At 34.1% G+C, this 24318-nt stretch overlaps 9 protein-coding genes across 9 annotated transcripts; 5 read left to right on the forward strand and 4 right to left on the reverse strand. All coding sequences in view use genetic code 12, as the record gives it.

Annotated features, from left to right (window-relative positions):
* Window positions 1–217: 217 nt before the first annotated feature.
* J8A68_005067 (uncharacterized protein) lies at window positions 218–807 on the forward strand (the record flags this gene model as incomplete). The annotated part of the gene is made up of 2 exons (XM_049409093.1): window positions 218–290; window positions 365–807. 2 exons carry the CDS (start codon window positions 218–220, stop codon window positions 805–807), a joined length of 516 nt encoding a protein of 171 aa, XP_049261605.1.
* A 622-nt stretch (window positions 808–1429) lies between these two features.
* NMA111 (Nma111p) lies at window positions 1430–4360 on the reverse strand (the record flags this gene model as incomplete). Its single annotated transcript, XM_049409094.1, has 1 exon — window positions 1430–4360. One exon carries the CDS (start codon window positions 4358–4360, stop codon window positions 1430–1432), a length of 2931 nt encoding a protein of 976 aa, XP_049261606.1.
* Window positions 4361–5060: 700 nt separating this feature from the next.
* On the reverse strand, window positions 5061–6248 carry J8A68_005069 (origin recognition complex subunit 6; the record flags this gene model as incomplete). The annotated part of the gene is made up of 1 exon (XM_049409095.1): window positions 5061–6248. The coding sequence occupies one exon, from the start codon at window positions 6246–6248 to the stop codon at window positions 5061–5063; it is 1188 nt and encodes a 395-aa protein (XP_049261607.1).
* A 233-nt stretch (window positions 6249–6481) lies between these two features.
* J8A68_005070 (uncharacterized protein) lies at window positions 6482–6958 on the forward strand (the record flags this gene model as incomplete). The annotated part of the gene is made up of 1 exon (XM_049409096.1): window positions 6482–6958. The coding sequence occupies one exon, from the start codon at window positions 6482–6484 to the stop codon at window positions 6956–6958; it is 477 nt and encodes a 158-aa protein (XP_049261608.1).
* A 599-nt stretch (window positions 6959–7557) lies between these two features.
* SET1 (histone methyltransferase) lies at window positions 7558–10731 on the forward strand (the record flags this gene model as incomplete). Its single annotated transcript, XM_049409097.1, has 1 exon — window positions 7558–10731. The coding sequence occupies one exon, from the start codon at window positions 7558–7560 to the stop codon at window positions 10729–10731; it is 3174 nt and encodes a 1057-aa protein (XP_049261609.1).
* Window positions 10732–11696: 965 nt separating this feature from the next.
* Window positions 11697–13667, forward strand: CDC5 (polo kinase; the record flags this gene model as incomplete). Its single annotated transcript, XM_049409099.1, has 1 exon — window positions 11697–13667. One exon carries the CDS (start codon window positions 11697–11699, stop codon window positions 13665–13667), a length of 1971 nt encoding a protein of 656 aa, XP_049261610.1.
* A 405-nt stretch (window positions 13668–14072) lies between these two features.
* RPB11 (DNA-directed RNA polymerase II core subunit) lies at window positions 14073–14501 on the reverse strand (the record flags this gene model as incomplete). Its single annotated transcript, XM_049409100.1, has 2 exons — window positions 14073–14388; window positions 14449–14501. The coding sequence occupies 2 exons, from the start codon at window positions 14499–14501 to the stop codon at window positions 14073–14075; spliced, it is 369 nt and encodes a 122-aa protein (XP_049261611.1).
* Window positions 14502–15024: 523 nt separating this feature from the next.
* SIN3 (transcriptional regulator) lies at window positions 15025–19878 on the forward strand (the record flags this gene model as incomplete). The annotated part of the gene is made up of 4 exons (XM_049409101.1): window positions 15025–15083; window positions 15168–15214; window positions 15289–15817; window positions 16005–19878. 4 exons carry the CDS (start codon window positions 15025–15027, stop codon window positions 19876–19878), a joined length of 4509 nt encoding a protein of 1502 aa, XP_049261612.1.
* Window positions 19879–20044: 166 nt separating this feature from the next.
* J8A68_005075 (uncharacterized protein) lies at window positions 20045–23860 on the reverse strand (the record flags this gene model as incomplete). The annotated part of the gene is made up of 1 exon (XM_049409102.1): window positions 20045–23860. The coding sequence occupies one exon, from the start codon at window positions 23858–23860 to the stop codon at window positions 20045–20047; it is 3816 nt and encodes a 1271-aa protein (XP_049261613.1).
* Window positions 23861–24318: the final 458 nt, after the last annotated feature.

Genomic DNA, 24318 nt, shown 5'->3' on the forward strand with positions numbered 1-24318 from the left:
AAATCGATCACGATGTCTTAACTCCTTATGAAGGTCGTATTTATATCGTTGATTAGGTAGGTTAAATATTTTTTATAGAAATAAATTTAGTATCATTGTTTTGTATGGGAATAATTTATTTTTTCTTCCTCAGCTCATCCATCCCCCCCACTCTTCAAAAAAAGGATCCCCAAACGTCCCACCGAGAGACCATTGAATCTAAAGAAACTCTATCAAAATGCAAGCAGAGGATAAAGACACTACAGAAGGAGAAAGGAAAACATTAAAGCAGCAATTGCAAGAAAATAGAGGTGCGTACAACTAACTTGCAAATTTAGATGCAATTTGACCAGTTACTAACATCCAACAGAGAAACGATTCAAAGAATATCGAGAGAAACTAGAAACACAAAATTCTTCATATATCCTAGATGAAGAAGGTGCAAAATTCTATGAAGAATTGAGACAGAAGGATCTTGAGAAGGAAATGAGAATAAAACAACAAGAGACAATTGAACTCAAACGATTCAAACAACTACAAGGGGCCAAAAGGAAATCAGATCAATCGCCTACTTTAAAGACATCTTCTGTTAAGAAAGCACAAATAAACAAGATACCGAGAATTATAGCTAAAGCGAATCCCAAGAAGCTTGAGAGTGTACTTTCTTCTTCCCTAAAGAAGCCAGAAATATCAGAAAATAGTATAGGGAGCCAAGAAAACATAAAACTAACCACACAGAACGAACCCGCAGGTACAATAGTAAGTGGCTATTCTTCAAGCGAAGATGAAGAAGAGAAATATGAGGTTAATTATGGAGTTGTTACGTAAACTTGGTGGCCGCCATGACTAACCATGGAAGGTCGTGCGCAAACTCAATATCAACAACTTTACAGAACGAAAATTTTTTTGGTGATAAATTCTACAGTACGATTTGACAACGATTTCTTCGATACCAACGACACATACATAGACAACCATTGATCATGCTCTTGAGTTTAATACAAAATTCCAGTCGTTCTATATTTGGCAAGAAGCCAATAACGAATACCTTAATACAAGTAAGAACCAAAATGAAAACTCGTAGTGCTGCCCGTAATAGAATGATTCAAAGAGGTACTTGTGTAAAGAGAAAGTGTGCAAGTAGAAATCATGGAAATGGTAATTTCAGTGCCCCATCCTTATCGCATTTAAATGGAACAACTAGCGTTACTTCAAAAGGAGGTCATTTGAAGAAAATTCTTGGTATGCTTTAAGAGAGGTTTAATTTAAATAGGGAATAAAAGTGGATAATCAAATCATCAAAGTTATATAATAGTTAGTCAATCGCATAGCTTGTAAATAGTTTCAAATAAAGACGATTTTAATTAAAAAAAAAAGGAGGATACTAATCTACAAATTTATATACTTATATGAAGAATCTTTGCTTTGTTTTAAAAGTATAAATAACGATCTATGTTCTTTCGTATTCTATTTCTATCCATTTTTCTGACCCTTCTGGTTTTTTAAATTCAGTGGTTGGGAAATAATGGTAATCAGTTTTCAAAGTTATGGCAACTGGAAGGTTATCAAAAGTAACCAATCTCAACTTTACAAAAGTACGATCAGGAATATCTCTAACCACTTTAATAAATGTATCAAGAGTTTTAGTTTCTTGATCATTTACATGAGTTATAAAGGTAATAAGTGGGATTCCGTATTGACTAGCAGGTCCAGCAGGAGATTTTTCTGTAACATACACTTCGGATGGCACTTCTCTCATTAATTGTCTAACAGAATAATGAGGAGTTTGAAGAAGTGCACCAGACCAAAAAACAACATGGGAAGTGTCCAATGTAGAAGTATCAATAGTTGGAACTTGTAATGTCATTTCTTTCTTTTGTCTAACAATTCTGAATTCTAAACTCTTGTCTTCATACATACAGCTGAAGTCTCTCATACTTTTAACCAACTTACCATTCACAGAAAGAACTATATCACCAGTCTTTAATGGACTGGCAGGTTGTCCTAAACTAGATGCAGCCACTCTATCAACAGCCAAAAATCTAATTCGATCATGAGAAGCTTCTTCATATTTAGTAATCCATTCTTGTGAAACACCCCTAGCTCTTCCATTAAACACAGTCATTGATGCAAATTCGGCATCGAGTATTCTCAAGTTCTTTGGAATCTTATTAGCTTGTAACAAATCAATAACATCTTTGACGTCAGTAACATCTAATCCCATTCTATACGTCACTTCATTATTTTCACCCAAATAGGTCAACCAAAATGCACGCACAGTACCATCATCATCAACTAAGATAGCAGCATCACATTCATGAGCAATTTTATTGTTCAATAATATAACTTCCAAATTGGTACCTCTATAACGTGGAGCAGTTGGACATGCACCAACGTTCAAAGAAGAGACAGAACTGATTTTAACATCTTCTGTGATTAATCTCAAATTGGAATTATACCCAATAATGAATGATTTGTCATTTCTTTCTAATGGGGTAGTCCCAAACTTAGGAGTTTTGACATCGGCCAATACCAAAGATGGATCATACTTGATAATAGCATAATTGAGGTGTGGATGCATGAAAACGACTTTACCAACAACATCAATAGATTCAGCAAATATAAGAGAAATATCACACATATCATGAGGGACGTATCTTCTTGATACCAATACAAACCCATTTTTGGCATCAATGACAACACCATAACATACTCCTTTTCTGAAATTATGAGAATCAATTGGATGTGGGATAATAGCTCTAACTTGAACAAATGATTTTACTAAAGAAGAACAACCTTTCTTAGAATCATCATTAATTGGAATATCAATATATTTTGCATTTTGTGGCTGTGGAGTAATTGGCTCCAATGGCTTTTCTTGAAGGGTAGTAAAATCCCATAAACCAGTTTCATCATTACGAACAGCCATCTTGAATGAACTATCCCAATGTCTATCAATATAAATAGTTTGAACATATTCACAATGCATATCAGAAACATGACGATAAGTCACCGGAACTCTAGCATAATCGGGGATATTTTTCATGACCTCGACGAATTCATCCAAATTTGGCACTGGCTTGTCATCAATTGTCTCCATTAACCAACCAGAAGGATCACTTGATGAAAATAAAAACGAACCAGATCCATTACTGGTAAAGACACCTCTGACGGGCAATCCGTAACATTTTGCAACCTGATATGAAAGATTATGGAAACTAGCACCTGCGACTTGAACAAATCTATCTGGGGTGATAGCGTGAAGATCTCCGACTTTGATGGTTTGTTTGATTTCTTGTCCACCTCGTTGAACCACGAATTCTAACTCCTTGCCGACGTTTTCATCCAAGATTTCGTCGACTCTTATAAAAGTGGATATATATTCGCCATTGATGGAGATCAAACAATCACCTTCTTTGAGAAGTCCATCAGCTGGACCTTCAGGTAAAACTAATTCTGCAACAAGTAAACCGATTTTATTTGGGAATAATTCTCTTGCCTTAGCTTCGGCTTCGGAAGTCAAACCTAACCTCACACATTCATTAAATGGTCTTAATTGCCATTCAACCTGTATATCTCCTCTGGTTATTGGTTTGCCTTCTTGGATACATTTCAATGCTCTTTTTGGTCTATAAACAGGTAAAAAGAAATCTGTGGATGCTTCAGTTGAACCACCAGCTTGTAAAGCTACACATTTCCCATCTTCATTGACAACCGGGGAACCAGATGATCCTCCAGTAGCAGAAGCAGCAGCTTGAATGTATTCAGTATTGAAATCATTATAAGTCAAAGACCCATAATCTGGAGCATTTCTATCCAATCTAGATATAATCCCAGCTAAAATGGACAATTTTTCACCAGCATCATTACCCACTACTCTAATTTCTGTTCCGATTTTTGCCAATTCGGGTTCTAAATCAAGTTGACCGAGTTTTAAATATTTCACTTCTTTAGGATCAAATTTCAAAAATCCAAAATCATGAATCGGATCTCTATAAATTGGTTTAACATCCACTGATTCATGATTATCAAAAACGACATATCCAGTGAATGGTCCAGGTCCGACGACATGTCTATTAGTAAGAATCAACCCACGTTCAAGATCCACTACGAATCCAGTTGCTTCACTACAAAGAGCAGTTTCAGTATCGAAATGAGCAACATTTGAGAAATGAACTGAAACTACCGATTTGACAACTTTCGTTATAGTTTGTTGCCAACCTTTGCTATTTGTGACTGGAACATCAAAAACTGGTTGTTCGATATCTGAGTAATTAGAATCAGATTCAGAAGTTTCATCTTCTTGATCTCTTGCAATTCTTTTCTTGACTTGTCCATTTAATAGGCTATCTGCCTCTCTCTTTAATGGGTTATGTGACATCGATGGATGCTGATTCGTAGTACTGTAGTGAAGGTTATGATTACCTCTTAAAGCTTTAGTAAAGTTCGTAGTGTGATGAATAAAACGTAATTTTTTTTTTTCTATTTTCTTGGTGATGAGGCTGATGCGCGCACACGATAATCTTAAATTATTAGTTAGATTATACATTCCTAAGTGAATGAAAGATTACGTGGGTATGCGAAGAAGCAATTGTCTCAATTCTTCAATCACATTAAGTGTAAGTTTAGGGGTTTTAACATTTTTTTTCGTTTCACTTTTACAATTAAAGATTTGTTAACAGTTTTTTTTATTTTTCTGTATATTTTTGCATGTGTATAAAATGACGATATCCCTCTTTTGGAGAGAAGTCCCCAGGCTAGTTACGTTGGTTTAAATGCAAATCAACTAAGTTAGTTAAACTATCTACTTCTAAGAACCTACATTAAATGTGTAGTGTAAAATTCTCAAGCTCTTCGTATTCCGTTAGCTCGATCTCTCCCCTGATATTCAGGAGACGAAATGAATTTTCACTATCTTCTTAGGGAGAAAAAGAACAACACCTAGGCTCACAACTAAGCTCATTCCGGAAAGAATGAATACAGTGCCTTGGTACAACCGAAGATTGAAATATCTCCCTTGTTTGCCCAAAGTTGTAGACTAAAGTGCTAGAGGATTTGAAGCTTGTTATTATAAGAAGCTCTCATTGTGGTATCATTTCTGGAGAAGATTCAGAAACGTCAACTTCAACTTCAACAGCATCCAATACACTCTTAGACCAAGTTTCATAATATTCTTTCTGAGTATCTGATTCAAATAACATCTCACCATTTACCATTGCCCCAAATTGGCATAATAAATCCCAACCTTCCCCAATTCTTGCTTTCGTTTCAGCAATCTCATTGGCTTCCTCCATACTTTCTCTAGTATACATATATTTTTTCTCCATATCAACAACCCATTGTTCATCCTTAATCCAATCATTAACAGTATCACACCAAAATTGGAAATTCTTTTGTACTAATCCTCCTTTTTGATATTGGAAAAGTAATTCTAAAAATTCATTCTTTGCTCCTACTTTTGAAGATAATAATTTATTATTAATTCGAATATATGCAGCATGAATCATAGCAGTAGCTAACCACCAATCTGACTTTTTAACAAATTTATGTTTATGAATAAGAAATGACTGAACCATTTTGGCACTTATTTCTGCAGGAATATGAAAATTATTACAAAATGAAATGAAATCCAGTAACAGTACCGTTTTTCTATCGTAGAAATATGATCTCCTGCTTGGGCTTTTTTGTTCTTTGTTGTTTTCATCCAGTTTAGTTGGGGTGCTTTGTATCTTCTTTGGATTAAAGGGAGATTCTATATCTTTAAGACGTTGTTGTTTTGTTCTTTTTGTGTTTGGTGTAACTTCAGGATCATCATCTTCATTTTGAATCTGTCTCATTCTCTTCAAAGGTGAACCTGATGCAGGAGTATATGTTGTAGCGGTTGACGGTCTAGAAGGTGTAGTAGGTGGTTCTTGGAAAGCAACTTTTGCTTTCCTGGGACTCGATCTTGGTGATGATGCCGCCGAAGATGACGCAATTTGATCAATTAATTCTCTGAAATCATCAAGCAATTTCGATACTAATCTAGGTTGAATTGGGATTCGCATTATATCAGGTTCAGGTAAATTAAACATATCTTTATATCTTTCAACAACCAGATATGTACATAAATGATAACGAGCTATTTCTGCTTTGTTTGGAAGTACTCTTGTCTTTCGGGTACTTAGTTGATATAATGAATTTATATAATCCAATAGTTTTGGTGGGAAATCTCCATGATGATTAGGTAAAATATCTCGAAGAGATTGTTTAATTTGAACCGATGCCATGTTTAGTTAATGAGTTGTATCGTTGTTAAGACTTCTTGATGAGCGGTATCCATTGAAAATTGGAATGGGTGGTTTGTAATTGTTTATCACGTGCCATCTATATCCGGGTAACGTGTGAAACTTTTTTGAACCAACCAGAGGAAAAGAAAATTGATTACTTTGAAGAAAAAAATCAAACTGAAAAGTTGGCAACTATTGCAATCCAAGGAGACATAAACATAATACAAACAAAAATGTTATCTAGAGTATCTATAAGAGCATTACCAGTCAGAGGTGGAATTCGTTGTTTCTCAAATTCAACCCTTTTAAAACAAAAAGATATCATTGAAGCTGTTGACTACAGTGGAGCCGAAATCATTTCAGGAGCTCCAAAAGAATTAATCACCAAAAGATGTGTAAGAATCTATCAAGAAGCCAAGCCAGCAACACAATCAGGTACTTTTGGTACTAGAAACTGGAAATTGGATTGGGATATTTTAGGTAAAGGTAATAGATGGGAGAATGATTTAATGGGTTATCAAGGTTCGGCTGATTACATGCAAGGTACTATAATGAAATTCGATACTAAGGAATCTGCTATTAGATTTGCAGAAAATCAAAGTTGGGATTATTATATTCAAGAACCAAAAAAGAGACATTTCAGAAAGAAGGATTATTCTGCCAACTTTTACCATTCCGCTGGTCCATTGAAACATATTAGAACCAAGTAACCTTACAATCTTAAGATATTGTTCTCCTAAAGAAGAAACGACATTCTCGACCAAGAAATCATTCATAAATCCATGTATTTTAGTAGTATTTTTTTTATTCCTATTTATTTCACAATTTTCATTTTTACAAAACATTGCATTTCCATAAGTTTATTTGTTTCATGTTGTACAATTTTATTGTAGATTTAGTATCCAAGAGATTATTGCATCAATTGTGACTATTCTTGGGCTTATTTTCCTATGCTCTTGTTCCAGGGGAGTCAGTACAACAATCCTCTGTATGCTTTTCTTACTCCCTGATATTGAATGACCGATGAAAGGAGACAAAACGCGCGCAAGACGTCAAAAGTCAAAAAAAAAAGAAAAATTAAAATTACTTTATTTTAAAAAAAACCTCCATTTGAAAGATCTCCCCTTCTTCTTGATAAATTTTCATAGATAGTCATAAGCGCTAGAAAAGAAAATCAATACATATCTATATTAGACCTGAGAAAGCCTGTAAGTGTAATATATTCCTCGTTATTTGTTTTCTAGTCTAGTTTAAAAAGACTGATCTCAATTCAAAAACGGAGATTCACACAGGTGAAATAAAGTTTGATATGTCATACAACAAAGGCTATTACCATCGAGGGTATAGTGGTGGCTATAGAGATAGCCGATATAGATCTAATTATAGGGGGCACGACGATCAATATAGGAACAATCAAGGAAATCGAAGTGATGACTCAAGAGTCGGGGGAATGTTGAATCTAAACAAAGGTAGTCATTATGATGCAAGCGAAAACCGATATATCCCAGGAGCATCTCAGAATGGAGGAGGGAGTTCGTATTCATCAGAGAGAAATTCGAGAACACCACATCATCATGCCTCATCTGATAGTTTGACTTCTTCTGGTATGAGTACTCCAATGTCACACGCGGCTGCGGAACAACAACAAAGGAATACTGGATCAACTAGTATAACAACCGGAGAGAATCATAAGGATTCGGAATTTGCTAAATTACTTCTTCATAGCGACAATACCAAGATATTGCCATTCAGTCGACCTGTAGATCCGAAAAAGAACTATAAGGTTATGTATGATCCTGAATTCGATAAGAATTTATCTAAAGAAGAAAAGAAATCAAAATCGAAAAAGATAAGATTCAATGGAGAAGGAATAGATTCAAAAGAATTGGCAGATCCAAGGCTATCTCATCTAGCACAATATTTCCAAAAACCTAATAAAAAGTCTAAAAAATTTCCTTTCAAACAATTACCCCAACCCAAATTCATATTCGATAAAGATTCATTGGGTCCGGCACCCTTAACCCAATTAGTGGTTTGGGACCTTCCATCTACTACAAGTGAAGTATATCTATCTAATTATTTCAAGAGTTATGGAGATGCAATTGAAGAGATGAAGTTCATTAATGATCCAGATTATGGAGTTTCATTAGGAATTGCCACTTTTAAGTTCCAAGGAAATCCAGAAAAGGCTATGAGATTGGCCAAAAAATTGATTCAAACCGTTAAGATTGAAACTCCAAAAGTTGATGGGGTTCCTCTTAAAATTGCATTGAATGATAGTGAAGGTGAATTATTAAATCGAAAAATGAGAACAGCTAAAGACAAGCTAAAAGTACAAATATTAAAACGAGAGGAAGAAGAAAAGAAACGACAGAAACAATTATTAGAAGAACAGAAGAAGAATAATGAATTGAAGAAGAAAGAACTCGAAGAGAAGAAGAAGCAAGCAGAATTGGCAAAGACGAAAGCAAAAGACGAGCCTCCAACTAAATATAGACCAAATTCAACTATTCTTTCAATCAGACGACAAAATAAAGTCGTTAATGGGGTGTTTATGCCTAAAGATTTGAATAAATATATTAAAGATCGTCCATACATTTTTATTCAAGACAAGTATGTACCGACCAAGAAGATTTCATCTCATGATATTAAACGAGTTCTTAATAAATACGATTGGACAAGGGTATTATCTGATAAAACTGGATTTTATATTGTTTTCAACTCCCTAAAAGAATGTGAACGATGTTTTATGAATGAAGACGGAAGGAAATTCTTCGAATATAGAATATATATGGAATTGGCGATACCAGAAGGGTATTCTAAGGATGAAAATGAAGATACAGAAACCTCTTCAAACAAGAATGACATTATAGAAGAAGCTACCAATATGTTAATTAAAGAATTTCAAACATTTTTGGCTAAGGATATTCGAGAAAGAATCATTGCTCCTGCAATTTTGGATTTACTTGGTCATGAAAATTATCCAAAATTAGTAGAAGAATTAAAGAGTCAAGAAGAAATAATCAAACCTAAACCTATAATATCAAATAATCAGTTGAAACTAGATGCATTATCAATTCTCGAGAAAAAGAGACAGCAACAAAAACTCTCCTTACCTTCCTTCCGCAAAATTGATGACAAGGTGAATAAACGAAAAGCAAGAAAAAATTTAGTGCCTATGCAGCATGCACTTAATTTCGATGAAGAAGACGAAGATGAGGACGAGGAAGATGAGGAAACTAGTCGGTCAGTCACTCCTGTTGTTTCTTTGAAACGTGATCGTAGTTCAACTGTTACAAGTCCTGAAGAGGAAGAAGAGGATAATGACCAATATGTTAAAAAGCGGAAGAGAACTAAATTAGCTAGAGCATTAGAATCTGATGTGTCATCGGATGAAGAAATGGAAGAAGAGGAAGCAGAAGAAGAAGAAGAACAAGTGGTTGAAGAGAAAGAAGAAGAAGAAGAAATGGTTGGGCCGATATCTATGGAGATTGATTATGCGGATGTTGATCTTAAGTACCAGCCAACAGAAGAAGGTTCAGTTACAGTATATCCGGAATTACCACCATCTGCTGTGTTTGATTTGGAAGCTCTTCAAAATATCTTAAAGGATGAGGAAGATTTGAAAATCGCTCAAGAAGTACTCAATGAAGCCGAAGTTAGTTCCGCAAATACTAAGAACATCGAATATTGGGCATGGAAACAAAAGGCATCTAAACTTGTTGCTCAAGAGATCGCTGCAGAAGAAGTTGAAAATATCGAAGAGTTACCTTCTCATTTGGAATCAGAATCCGGTTCATTCCGTAGTGAACCATATAGAAAGATTAATGATGCCGATAAGATTCATTACTTACCTCATCGTCGAAAAATACATAAACCACTCAAAACCATCCAATATGAAGATGATGATGACGAAAAAATCAATGAAAATAATGCTATTCAAAGTTCTCGTGTCAATAGAGCCAAGAATAGGAGATTTGCTGCTGATATTACTGCCCAGATTGGTTCAGAATCAGAAATATTGAGTTTGAATGCGTTGACGAAACGTAAGAAGCCAGTAACTTTTGCAAGATCGGCAATTCACAATTGGGGATTATATGCCATGGAACCTATTGCAGCTAAAGAAATGATTATTGAATATGTGGGTGAAAGAATCAGACAGCAAGTTGCCCAACAGAGAGAACATGGATATTTGAAGACTGGTATTGGATCTTCATATCTTTTCAGAATTGATGAGAATACAGTTATTGATGCAACAAAGAAAGGTGGGATTGCAAGATTTATTAATCATTGTTGTAGTCCAAGTTGTACAGCTAAAATTATTAAGGTTGAAGGTAAAAAGAGAATTGTCATTTATGCATTAAGAGATATTGAGGCAAATGAAGAACTTACTTATGATTATAAATTTGAGAGAGAAACTAATGATGAGGAACGTATTAGATGTCTTTGTGGTGCTCCTGGTTGTAAAGGTTACTTGAATTGAGCAGACTATTTGTAAAACGAGATTTGTAGTATTTATTGTATAGTAATGTGTAACTGGATAATAAAATAGAGTAAATGACGAGTTGAACAGTACTGAACAGTTTCAATTGTATTTAAAATTCATCCTGAAGGTGATTGAGGGTAATTAAAGATATTTCACATTCTAGCTATATTGCAGCCATCCCTTGGCTCTTATAAACTTAGCCTATTAGGTTCTAAACTGGATGTTTATTTAATTCTCTGACAGATTTAACTGAATTAGGCTGCAAAATAAATAAATAAACAAAGAGTTGACAGATGAGGATAATAGTAATTTCAAGAAATTCACGTGATCAGTTGATGTTTTTGTTACTCAATTGAGATGAACCAAAAACAAAAATCGAAAAAGAAAAACAATTGCAAAATCTTGAATTCCTAATGTGGAAGAAATGTAAATAAACATTCAAACCCAGTTGAAGAAAAAAAAAAATTGAATGTAATTTTACACATATTAAACTTATAATTAATTCCTTTTACTTTCCAATTGTTTCAGAGACAAAGAAAGGGAAGAAAGTTTGTTTAAATATCCTTCATCCTATCCCGTTTTTGAAAACCCAAAATCCTACTTCAACTTAAGAGTTTTTTGTTTTGTTGTTTCCAATATTTGAGGATATTCACTTTTCCACCCAAAGTAGAAAACAAAAACATTCTGAACGAATTCTCGTTTAACGATTTCCATCTCATTAAAAAGAATCATAGCGGGTAACTAATTTTTTTTTTGATTTGCATAGCATACAGTTACAAGATCAAATCATATTTAAGCAAGTTGATAGAAAGAATCTACTCTATTGAGTTAGTAATAAAAACGAATCAAATTGAAATCAGTGTCAATCAAACTATACAAAATTTCACAGCCAAGTTGATTTATTTGTAACCATAAATACTTTCCCCTTTCATAGTAAATATACTGAATACAAATTCAATAAAATGTCTACACGTCGTGTTCAACCCTTGCAACCATTGAATAACGGTCAGTTAAATTCTAGACCTAGTGCAATCACTCCAATAAAACCAATTAAACTTGCAAAGGAAAACTTACAACCTACTGAAGCTAAACAACAAAAGAAAAAGAAGGAAAAATTATCTTCATTATGTAAGACTCCTCCTTCGATTGTCAGAACCAGAACAGGTAGAGATTATCGTCGTGGTAACTTCTTAGGTGAGGGTGGTTTTGCTCGTTGTTTTCAAATGAAAGATTCATCTGGTCAAATATATGCTGCTAAAACTGTCGCAAAAGCTTCTATTAAGAATGAAAAAACCAAAAATAAATTATTATCAGAAATTAAGATTCATAAATCTTTAAAGCATGCTAATATAGTCAACTTTGTTGATTGTTTTGAAGATGATATCAATGTGTATATATTATTGGAAATCTGTCCAAATCAATCATTGATGGAATTATTGAAAACTAGAAAACGAGTGTCTGAACCTGAAGTTAGATACTTCATGGTCCAAATTGTTGGTGCTATTCAGTATTTGCATTCTAGAAGAGTGATTCATAGAGATTTAAAATTAGGTAATATCTTCTTTGACCCAGAAATGAACTTAAAGATTGGTGATTTTGGTCTTGCATCAGTTTTACCAGCTAATGATTCAAGAAAATATACCATTTGCGGTACTCCAAACTATATTGCGCCAGAAGTTTTAGGTGGTAAGCAAACTGGTCATAGTTTTGAAGTTGATATTTGGGCAATTGGTATTATGATGTATGCATTATTAATTGGTAAACCTCCATTTCAAGCTAAAGATGTTCAAGTAATTTATGATCGCATTAAAAAAACTGAATATACTTTTCCTGAAGATAAGCCAATTTCAGACTCAGCAAAAGCATTAATTAAGGATTTATTAAGTTTAAATCCTTTGAATAGACCAACTGTTAATGAAATTTTAAACTATGAATGGTTTAAAGGTCCATTCCCAGACAAGACTTATGAAATAAGTTTAAGTGAGACTCCTGTAGGTCTTGAACAAATTACCAGAACTCAATCGGCAATCAATTTCACTAATACAAAGACTAATGCTGGAATCTATACTCCAAGATCTAAGAATCCGGTTGAGATATTACGCTCAGATTTGCATTCAGAACAACCAAGAGCCTTGCTTCCAACATCTTTGTCTCCAAATGATACTAGAAGCAAATATCAAGAAGTTGATCCAAGTCAATTGGGAAAACCAAGAAGAGTTAATTTCAATTCGAATTTCTCGACTTCAATTAAACGTCTCAATCAAATCTGTTATGAAACATATCAAAATATGAGAAGACTAGAGTATTCGAAAGATACTAATTCCTTGGAATCATTGGAATTACCTCAATGTGATAATCCTACTTTGATTAGTAAATGGGTTGACTATTCGAATAAGTATGGTTTCTCCTATCAACTTAACAACGATGATATTGGGGTTTTATTCAATGATGAAAACACTATACTTAAATTAAACAACTCAGATAGATTCTTAGAGTTGATTTATCATGAAAATGAAGGCTGGACATGTATTGAAAACTCAGTTAGTCATCCGCCAACTCAAGCAAAGAGACAATTAGAAATTGTCGATTTCTTTGCCAAATATATGAATAGTAATTTATCCAAAGTTAGTGATATAGAAAAGAGAAAAGAAACCGTCTTTTTAAGACGTTATTCTAGAACTCCAGAATATATCATGTTTGAAATGACAAATGGGAATTTCCAATTCAATTTCAAAGATCATCATAAAATCTGCATATCCAAATTAGGGTTGGCTATAACTCACATATCTCCAAATCGTGTAACACAAACCCAGCCATTAATCCTGGTTTTAAAACACGGAAACTTCCCTAATGAAGACGTTCCAGATTGCTTGGAAAAGGTTGCTGTCATCAGAGATGCTGTTAAAAGAAAGGCTTTTAAAGAGACATTATAAATGAATTCAAGGTAGTCTACCTTTTTGCGTTTTTTGGTGCATCGCTAAATTGTTTATTACTACCTATTCTTTAAAGTACAACCCATTTAGCAATCAATCATTTTCTTTTAACAATTTGCCCCTATCAGCAAAGAGTCATTTTTCACTTCATATAAACAAACTATTTGTTACGACTGTATTTCCAAAAAGATTTAAATTTTAACCTTTTTATATATTACTTTGCTGCCATTTTTTTAGCATTCTTTTAAATACATACTAATATACATTATCATAGAAAAATCGTACTTGCCATTTTCTTGGTAGTCGCTCTATAATGGATAGTAGGTTTTCCCAAGTTTTACTTGACTTGTTTTCCTGTCTGTCTCTGTGTTCGTCCACCCTACAATATTAATACAATAAGTTTATCTAATACTCATCTTCGTTACTATTCAATAACGCCTTAAGTGCCCATTCGTCATTAAATCTACTCTTGATAACATCCAATTCACTGATTAATCCAGAACAAGCATTTTTCAAAGCTTCTCTTGGAGAATAATCATCCTCAGTCTGAATTCTTAATACAAAATTGGCAAATAATGGATGTTCAACTTTATAAGCTGCAAAAATGACCTTTTCATCTTTTAATAACTGATCTCTTAATAAGTTTGCTAATGTATGATCTTCCCTTTCTATCTTTACAATAGCTGCATTTGGAACCTTTGTATCCGGAGTAATTTTTATTCTTTATAATTTGTTAATAATGAATCAATCTAAAAAAAATTATTCGAAAAGAAAAACATACTTATCCACTCCATCTGGCAATATAAATAACTCAAATCTATCTGGTGCATTCATCTTCTCTTTTCCCTGAATGTATTTAGATGAATAAGGTCCAACCCTTTACTAATCAATTGATATTGGTGAAGATTTTCAAACGAAGTGTACCACACAAAAAAATTACAGATTTCTATCACGTGCAGAATTCGAAATTTGATCACGTGTTGCGACTCCGGGTAACAGACCGCTGATAAGAAAAAATTAGATGAAATAAGGTTTTGAATGTATTACCCGGCGCCCAGTAAATTGTTTCCTCCACTTGTGTGATGAAAAAAAGAGGGCCAAAAGCCAAACCCATTTCAATTTCAATCAACAATCTTTCCCATCTTACCAACTACTTTGATTTAGTTATCTAACTTGTGTTCCTAATCAAATACTATCTAACAAAAATCAAATAACAACTTTTTTCATTTCACAATCATTGCATTTGACCATAACTAGAATTCTAATTTGATTTCATTTTGATTGAGAAGAGCTGGTTATAAGTGAAAGAAATAAAATAGGCGGAATAGATCCAAGAAAACTCGAAAGATAATTCAACATGACTAATCAACAGGATCCTTGGAATCCGCAACAACGTCCCCTTGGACAACAGTTTAAGTATGTAACAAGCAAACGCCCTAGGGCATTCATTCAAATGTTTTTGACATGTGGATTTTTTTACTAACAAATTTATCAAAATAGTCGTCAACACCCACCGGTTTTACCTCCACCAGCAACATTAGAGGCAGGTATGTATATTTCTATCAACATTTCAATAGCCGTGATTATATTTCCGGATTACTAACTGATTTTAATTTTTTAGGTGGACAATCATTTTACCCTTTGCCTAGTTTACCAAGTTTAGGAAATGGAACTGGACATCCTCAACATGCATTTAGCATTCCATCAATCAATCCAGCTAGTGAACCAACACAATTAGGACAGGTACGTATCAATCCCATCCAGAGATCTGAATTTTTACAAAGAGAACGCCCGATACTAACGTATTTACAGAGTCAACCACAACAACAACAAGATCAACCAAGGCAAACTACAGAATTAAGACGGCCATCAAATGTAACATTAAATCCCCCACCATCACAATTATCCCCAGCAACATCTATTGCTCCTGCACCAGCAGTTTCCGAGCAACATGTTCAACAAGTTGGTTCACTCCCTCAACCTCCCGCATTAGCTGGAATTCCAAATCGATCAAGTACAAGTAATGTTTACAGACCTTTAAACGTTAAGGATGCTTTATCTTATTTGGATCAAGTGAAAATCCAATTCTACAATCAAGCGGATGTTTATAACAATTTTCTTGATATTATGAAAGATTTCAAATCTCAAACGTATGTATCATTCACTCCCCCCTTTGAGTTCTAATGTCTTCACTACCAGGTGGAATGGAAAAATTAGAAAGGAGAAGAAATTCCGTCCTGCACACAGAACCTTATTTCCCTTTCCTCTTCCAGACTTTTCCGCTGTGATAACATTTTGAAAAATGACAATATGCAGGCAATACTAACAAAATTCTAGAATTGATACACCTGGCGTTATTGACAGAGTTTCATCATTATTTAGAGGGCATCCTAATTTAATTCAAGGGTTTAACACGTTCTTACCCCCTGGATATAAAATTGAATGTTCTTTGGATCCATCTGACCCCAATCCAATTAGAGTTACTACACCAACTGGTACTACAACTAGACCAAACCTTGCTGCCTATAATCAAAGATGGGGCAGTGAAGAATCACCAGTACAACCACAACAACCAGTTGCAGCACCTCAATATCAACCAGAACCACAAAATGTTCAAGATTCTGCAGCAGGAGGTGGTCAGATTGAATTCAACCATGCAATTTCATATGTCAACAAAATCAAAACCCGTTTTGCTAATCAACCAGATATTTACAAACAATTTCTTGAAATTCTTCAGACTTATCAAAGAGAACAAAAGCCAATTGCTGAGGTATATGAACAAGTCACTCATTTGTTTGCAAATTCTCCAGATTTATTAGATGACTTTAAACAATTCTTGCCCGATACCAGTAATCAACAGGCTTATCAACAACAACAACAAGCCCAAGCTCAAGCTGTACAAGAGGGTGGGTATTATGTCAACAATGGTGCACAATTGCCACCAGTTGGAAACTTTCAACCTCCAACTGGTCCAGCCGGTTTAAGTCCATCTGCTTCACATCAATATTCTCAACAAGTCACTTATCATTCTACAGGTAGTCCAGAACCACAAGGTGGTATGTATCCAAATGAGCAACAGGTCCAAAAGAAGAAAAAATCAATATCTGAACCTTATCATGATTATAACCAAGAAGCGCAAGTTTCAGGTATTCGTTCTAGTGTCTCTGGAAAGACCGGGAAGACTCCTACTGCAGTTAGCAAAGGTGTTCCAACTCCTGTTAATCCAACTTTAGTTCCAGGTATTCCTGAACCAATTCCTCCTTATGGAGCAGCTAAGGTTTCTTCATTCCTGGAAGAAATTGGTTTCTTTGATAAAGTTAAGAAGGCTATTGGAAATAAGCAAACTTATGGTGATTTCTTGAAAGTTTTGAATTTATTTGCTCAAGATATTATTGATAAGGATACATTAGTTGAAAGAGTTGATGGTTTCCTTGGTGATACTAATCCAGATTTATTTAATTGGTTTAAGATGTTTGTTGGATATGAAGGAAAGCCTCAAAATATCGAGAACATTACTTTCAAAAAGCATCAATTGGAACTTTCATTGTGTAAAGCATATGGTCCTTCATATAGACAATTGCCAAAAGCAGAAACTTATATGCCATGTTCAGGTAGAGATGAAATGTGTTGGGAAGTTTTAAATGATGAATGGGTAGGTCATCCAACATGGGCTTCTGAAGATTCAGGATTTATTGCTCATCGTAAGAATCAATATGAAGAAATTTTGTTTAAGATTGAAGAAGAAAGATTAGAATTTGATTATTATATGGAATCTAATTTAAGAACTATCCAAATATTAGAAACAATCGCTAATAGAATCGCTAATATGACTCCAGAACAAAAGGCAAACTTCAAGTTACCACCTGGTTTAGGACACAATTCCACTACTATTTATAAGAAAGTTATAAGGAAGATTTATGATAAGGATCGTGGATTTGAAGTTGTTGAGGCTTTGCATGAAAATCCAGCAATTGCTGTTCCAATTGTATTGAAGAGATTGAAGCAAAAGGATGAAGAATGGAAACGTGCACAAAGAGAATGGAATAAAGTCTGGAGAGAAATGGAACAAAAGGTTTTTTATAAGTCATTGGACCATCTAGGATTAACTTTCAAACAAGCGGATAAGAAACTTTTGACAGTGAAACAACTTGTGAGTGAAATCAGTACTGTGAAGATTGAACAGCAAAACAAGAGATTACATCCTTTGACTCCAAAGCCTCAAGAGCAATTGAATTATTCTTTCAAAGATAGTGGAATCTTGTTTGACATTTTAAAGCTTTCTGATGTTTTTATTAATCGGTCTTCAAACTATTCATCTGGTGATAGAGAGAAATTAACTCAATTTTTCCAATTCTTTGTCTCGTTATTCTTTGGTATACCGACTGAAGTTATTGAACAAGCATTAATTGAAAGAGGAAAGACCGAAAAGACTGAAGAAATCCAAGAAGATGCTGAAAATACCGATTCCAATGCAACATCGGAATCTGCTTCGAAAAAGAGATCAAGAGAAGCTGACTTACTTAAAGATGTCTTGAAGAAACAATCAAAATCTAAGAAGGAAGATCGTCCAGATTCTCCAGGTCCTCAAACTTTAGATGCTGCAATTCAAGAAGTTACAGAAGAACTTGAAAGATCTAGTGAATTATGGATCAAATCCGCAAACACCAAGTTTTCATTAAAGGATGATGAAGGCTCTCAAAAGAGACGTGATAAGTTTAACTTATTCTGTAACACCGCAATTTATGTATTTTTCCGTCATTTGAGAACCTTATATGAAAGATTGGAGGAAATTAAAGTCATGAATGAAGCAGTAGGAAAAGAAATCAGAAGCCGTAAAAATCCACAATTTGCTAAGGATTTGAACTTGCTTTCACATCAATTGGAAGATATGGGTGTTGAAATTGTGGGAAGCAAGGATTGCTATAATCAAGTATTAAGTTTGTCTGAGAGATTGATTGAAGGAGATATTGAGCATCAATGGTTTGAAGAAAGTTTACGTCAAGCTTATCGTAACAAGGCATACAAAATCTATACTGTTGATAAAGTTGTTCAAGCATTGGTGAAGTATATGCATAATTTGATTACTGATGCCAAGACCTCGGAAATGATGGTATTGTTTGAAAATGATAGAGTAAAACCAACCTCCAGTGCAAAGGATCAAATATTGTATCGAATTCAAGTGAGATCATTAATGGCAACAGATGAAAATATGTTCAAGATTTCATTTAAAGAAAGTGATAATTCAGCCAATATCCAATTTGTTAGTTTGGATGATTTAACTATTAATGATCATGAGAATTCGGAAGAACAGTACAATTATTACGTTACTAGTTATGTGATGTCTCATCCTACTGAAGGTGTACCTGCATCCAAGTTGAATATGCCATTCTCTAGATCATTTATTGAATCAGTTGATGAAGACAATGTTGAAGGACGTACTACTACAGGTTTGAAGGTTTCTGTTTGTGAAAATTCATATAGATTATTCTTTGAAGCAAATTCCCATGATGAATATATCACAAAGGCGGTGTACAACAAGCAACCAGAAGATGTTAATAAGAAGTCTGACAAGGTTGATGAGCTCAGAAAGTTCTTGGAAGGTGAATCTGGTTGGAAGTCTACCATACCAGAAGACCACGATAAGGAAACAGACGCTTTGGAAGAAGAGATTAAGGTTTTGTATGAGAAAGGTGCTTCAGAGTATCAAGATTTTGTAAAAAAGAAGGATGCTGAGCTTAAAGCTACAGCTGAAAAAGAAGAGGCTGATAAGGCAGCTGCAGATGCTCAAGATATCGAAATGAGAGATGCTGAAGCTGCTAAACAAGCAGAAACGGAAACTGGAGAAAAACCTGAACCTAAAGAAGATCAACCTCTTGCTCAAGTTCCAACGTCAGATTCTGCCAATCAAGATCAAAACGATACGGTAGTTCAAGCAGAAGTGAATGACACAACTGTTCAACCAGATGTTAACGAAACTACCATTCGTCAGGAGGCCAATGATGATACTACAATTCACCAGGACGCCAACGAGACTACCCTTCCCCAAGATGCAAATGACACTGTACTTCAACCAGATGCCAATGATACTACTGTTCAACAAGATGCTAATGATACAGCTGCTGAAGTGACGACTATTTTAAATACTCAAGAAGCAACTGTTATTAAAACGGATTCCGAATCAACTCCTGCTGCACCTTCATCTAGTGGTTAAAAGACTTATATTTCTATTTTTGCTGTTTTTTTGCACGTTTGTATTTTTTATTTCTTGCTATTAAATAATGTTGTTGTTTTTTATTTTATTATTTTTGTTTTATAAAGTTATCTTGTTATTATTGTGTATTAAATATAAAATTGTCTATTTATAAGGTCAATTATTACTACGTAAATCGTCTCTCGGCTGCAGCTCTAGCTAGTCTTTCCGTCGCCATGCTATATGCCAATTTTGCTCTCTGATTAAGTCTTTGTGATACAAAATCTTTTCTTCCTCTTGCAATTAACAATCTTAATATTATATCTTCTTTCAAAATCTTGTTGGTGGTAGGATCAGCTCTATTTTCTTTTGCTTCTTCGGCAGCTTGAGCTCTGGCTTTGGATGTCGCATTGGCAAGAATCGTCTTTGATCTTAATATACTCTCAGTTCTGAGAACTGATCGTTTTCTTGATCCCTGCTTGACAGAAGATGGTTCCGAAACATCGAAATTGTTCCTATTGGAAAGCATTTGCGCATATGCTGGAGATAAATGTTCAACTTCCTCTATTAAATATTCATCAGGTTGATCGTATAATGTAGGAATAAAAAGCAATGATTGATATTTATCTGTTTTTAATTCTTCCATGGGAGGACCATTACCTTCGTTATGAAAGAAACTTGCTAATAAATTGAGCCAACCTAGCACGGTTTCTAATTCATTAATAGTTAAGGGGGCATCATTACCAAGGATCCCAAGTGATACAGTGGCGAATTTTGAAGACATTGATTGCCAACCTTTCCCTACTATATCTGCATTAATCTTTGCTTTTGAAAGTTTTGGAAGTAATAATTCATCAGCTCTAGATACAACAACTTTCCAAGTTTCGACCATTACTTTCATAAATATTTCATCGGTTAAATAATGTTTTAAAACACTTAAATTCATATTTAAATAATCACATAAATTTTCAATTGCACTTTCAAATTCTTCTTTTGAAGGTTGTCCTTTCCCACAAACAGATTTCAAATTTGCTCTTGAAAAACAATCCTCTATAAATCCGGAAAACTTCTCCACAATTAATTTAATTGCCCTTTCTTGGGACCGTTTAAGTGCTCGATATGCTCTTCCCATCACAAATATCGCATCATGAGTTTCGGATTCCACAGCAACTTCAATGGCTAATCTCCCTTGAAGATCAAGATCAAGATATATTTCTTGAGGCATACCATCATGTTTAAATTTTCGAGGATTTAATTCAAGAAATGCTTTGCCACATAATTGATGTTGGGCAAATTTCTCATCCCATACCAAAGTAGATAATTCAAGGGTTGTGTTTGGCGGAAGAGTGATTTCAAATTCTTCATCCCAATCAGGATCAGTTGCTCCGGTAAGTGATCTGGTTTTGCCAATTAGTTTCTTGGCTTTGAAATCAACTAGACTGACATATGGATTTACTCTGGAACCAACACTAGTTTCTGAGGATCGGAGGTTTTCTCCACGGATTATACGTAATGTGAAAACATGACTTAGGTATCTGCTTTTTGAATTTGGATCATAGGTGGATAATGAATTCGATATTGATTCAGGATCAAGCCATTCTTCTAATTTTGTCAAGTTGTTCATCATAGCTGATAAGTTATTTAATGCAATACATGTACGTGGTTGGAAATTGTAGACAATTTCCGGTTCATGTCGAGTAAAATTTTGGATATTTGATACGACATTCTTCACCTCATTTAACCAATTTGAAGCTTTATTTAAATCCTTATCTTCATTTAATTCTTTCGGAGGTTCTAAATCCTGGGCAATAATAGCTGTAACTTCCTCGGAATAAAATAATGCTCCATTTGAAATACTTTTAAGCAAAGTAGTATATACTTTCGCCAATTGAAATTCCTCACACCAATTCTGTTTTTTCAAAGTAGTAAGATATTGTTTGATTATGACAAATATATCAAGAACGGCATTTGAGTTCTTCTTCGCATCATCTCCAAGATCAATGGGTACAAATGCATCACTTTCTAATGCATGCTTTACAATATCACGAATCTTTTCATTACTTTCTTCGATCCAAGCTTCAAGAAATGGGAAAAAGAATTCTTCTAAGTCAAATTGGAATTTTGATCCTGCGGGAGTTACTTGATTATGAATATCTCTAATTTCACTTAATGATTGATATATTTCTAATGCATCTCCATATGGAATGAATTCTCCTTTCTTTGCTGCGTAGTTCTTGATATGGGTTAATATCACTTTTGCATCACTAGCAAACATACCAGTAGTTATAGCTGCTACAGTTCTTGAAACATTCAAAAATCCTAATAAAGGATTCTTATATCGTTTTTGTAATGTCTTAATATCACCAACTAAAGAATCACAGATGTTAAATACATGAATTACGCTTAATGTATTATCTCTTGGTAAATTGGCAAGGTATTCTCCATATCTAGTTCCTGCAACTTTTAATAAGAATTTCGTAAGTCGTTTCTCCCATTTTTTTGTTATTCCCGATTCCTCTATTTTGGGGAATAAAGAATCTGATTCAATATAATCACCAAGAAACATCAACAAGGGCCCAAATTTCGGTTTTGATTCAGTATTAAAAATCAACAGTAGATTTTCACGAATTGAAACAAATATTTGATTATAAGTTTGTGCCAAATTCGAAACCCAACCTTGTTGATCTTCAATTGCCCAAAGATCTTTATCTTCCCATTCCATTCCTGCATCAGTTATGATCTTCTTACATACTGAGAATACTTTTTGGGTTGCAATCATGTTTATAGGTGATATTTTCTTAGAATCAGATTGTGGTGAATCCATAAATGCATTATTGTCATGACCTGCAGTATATATTGCTACGACTCTTGTGGGGAAATCTATAAGCCAAAGTCTAGCACAAACACTAATTAAATCCAATGATGCTTTTCCTAAATATGGTTTATCTGGATCTGAATAATCAATTTGTTTCTCCAATCCAACTATAAGTTTAGCTAACATAAAAAATAGTGATCTTGATTCTTCTGGTTTGGGTAGAACATAATATTGTTCACCTTGCGGTACTGGTGGGATTGATAATAGTGTGGAATCGGCAGGAATTTTATATTTTGACATTAATTGATCAGCCATGGCCTTTTGACGTTCCTTACACTGAGATCTAGCTTCTGCAGATGTGAATGTATCAAGATTTCTGCCTGATTGAAGAAATTCTTTAATGTCTCTATGCAATGGCTTTGCAAGTGATATATCTTTATACTTAAACACATCTTGTTGCAATTTAATATCATCTACGTTGAAAAGTGATTTTAATAGATTTATTGAACTCTTATTGAAATCTGTGAGTCGATAAGATTTCTTTGGATATTTTACATTTCCATCAAATTGATCTTGGGTAGATGGTGTTCGTTGTTTAGAAGACGTGAACGACTGCTTGGTGTCTTGAAGTTTTGAGATTATAGCTGAATCTTTCTCCTTAGTTGAGTTTACTATATTAATAAGCATATCAATGAATTTTCTTGTTTGGCTAAACACAATTTCACTCAATTCATCATCAGCATAATTATATATTTTCTTTAATTCTTGATTGGCACAGGCAGCAAATTTTGGAATTAAATAGTCAACTTTCTTTAAATCTTTCTCCTTTGATGGGTCAAGTAATTCTCCATATAATCTTAATAATGATCTTCTAGTCTTTTCATCAACTATTGTGGTATTTGTCATTACACTTTTCAATTTCTCATTAAGCATTTTCATAGCAGAATCAGGTAAATTCTGATCATATAATATACTCATACGAGATGCTCGTTTATTCAGCATGACATTGGGTTCTATAATTGGTGTCCAAAATCTTGCTTCATTGCTATATTCTAATAATATGACTTTTATGACGTGTTTATATAATTCATTAATATCAATTGTAACTAAATTTATCGGACTTGGGGTTTTAATAATGTTGGTAGATGCTATACTTGTCGTTCGACTATGGATTGAAGGTCTTGACATGTCTCCACTAGAATTTTAGCCCTATTTGATCAGTTGTTCGCAAGTCAAAACGGTTATTAAATTTAAAAGAGTTTATAGTTTGATTGTGTGTTTTAAAGTTCGTATCGACTTGGAATATTTCGTTTTAGATTTTGGCAGCACCAGTGCTGCCTCCCTCCCCAAAAAATTTAAGTGATTGATCTTTTTTTTTTTCTTCTTGTTTGGAGTAAAATTTATCCCAATATGGAAATCTACTCGGGTGTTGAGAGAAAGATTTTTGATAACCATAAGAAGGAAAGTACTAACAAAGGAATAAAAGAAGCCGTCCTGTTTATACTTTGTTGTAAGTTAAAGTTAGTGAAATGTTGAATTTCTCCATGAATTTGCGGGATTGATTTAAAGTTTTAATACTGTGGCTCATAATCCTTACTCTTTATAAATTCGCTTCCGCATAATCACACGATTGGGAGATATCAATT

The sequence above is a fragment of the Hemisphaericaspora subhashii genome, assembly GCF_019202705.1.
Source record: "Hemisphaericaspora subhashii strain CBS 10753 chromosome Unknown scaffold33, whole genome shotgun sequence".
NCBI lineage: Eukaryota > Fungi > Ascomycota > Pichiomycetes > Serinales > Debaryomycetaceae > Hemisphaericaspora > Hemisphaericaspora subhashii.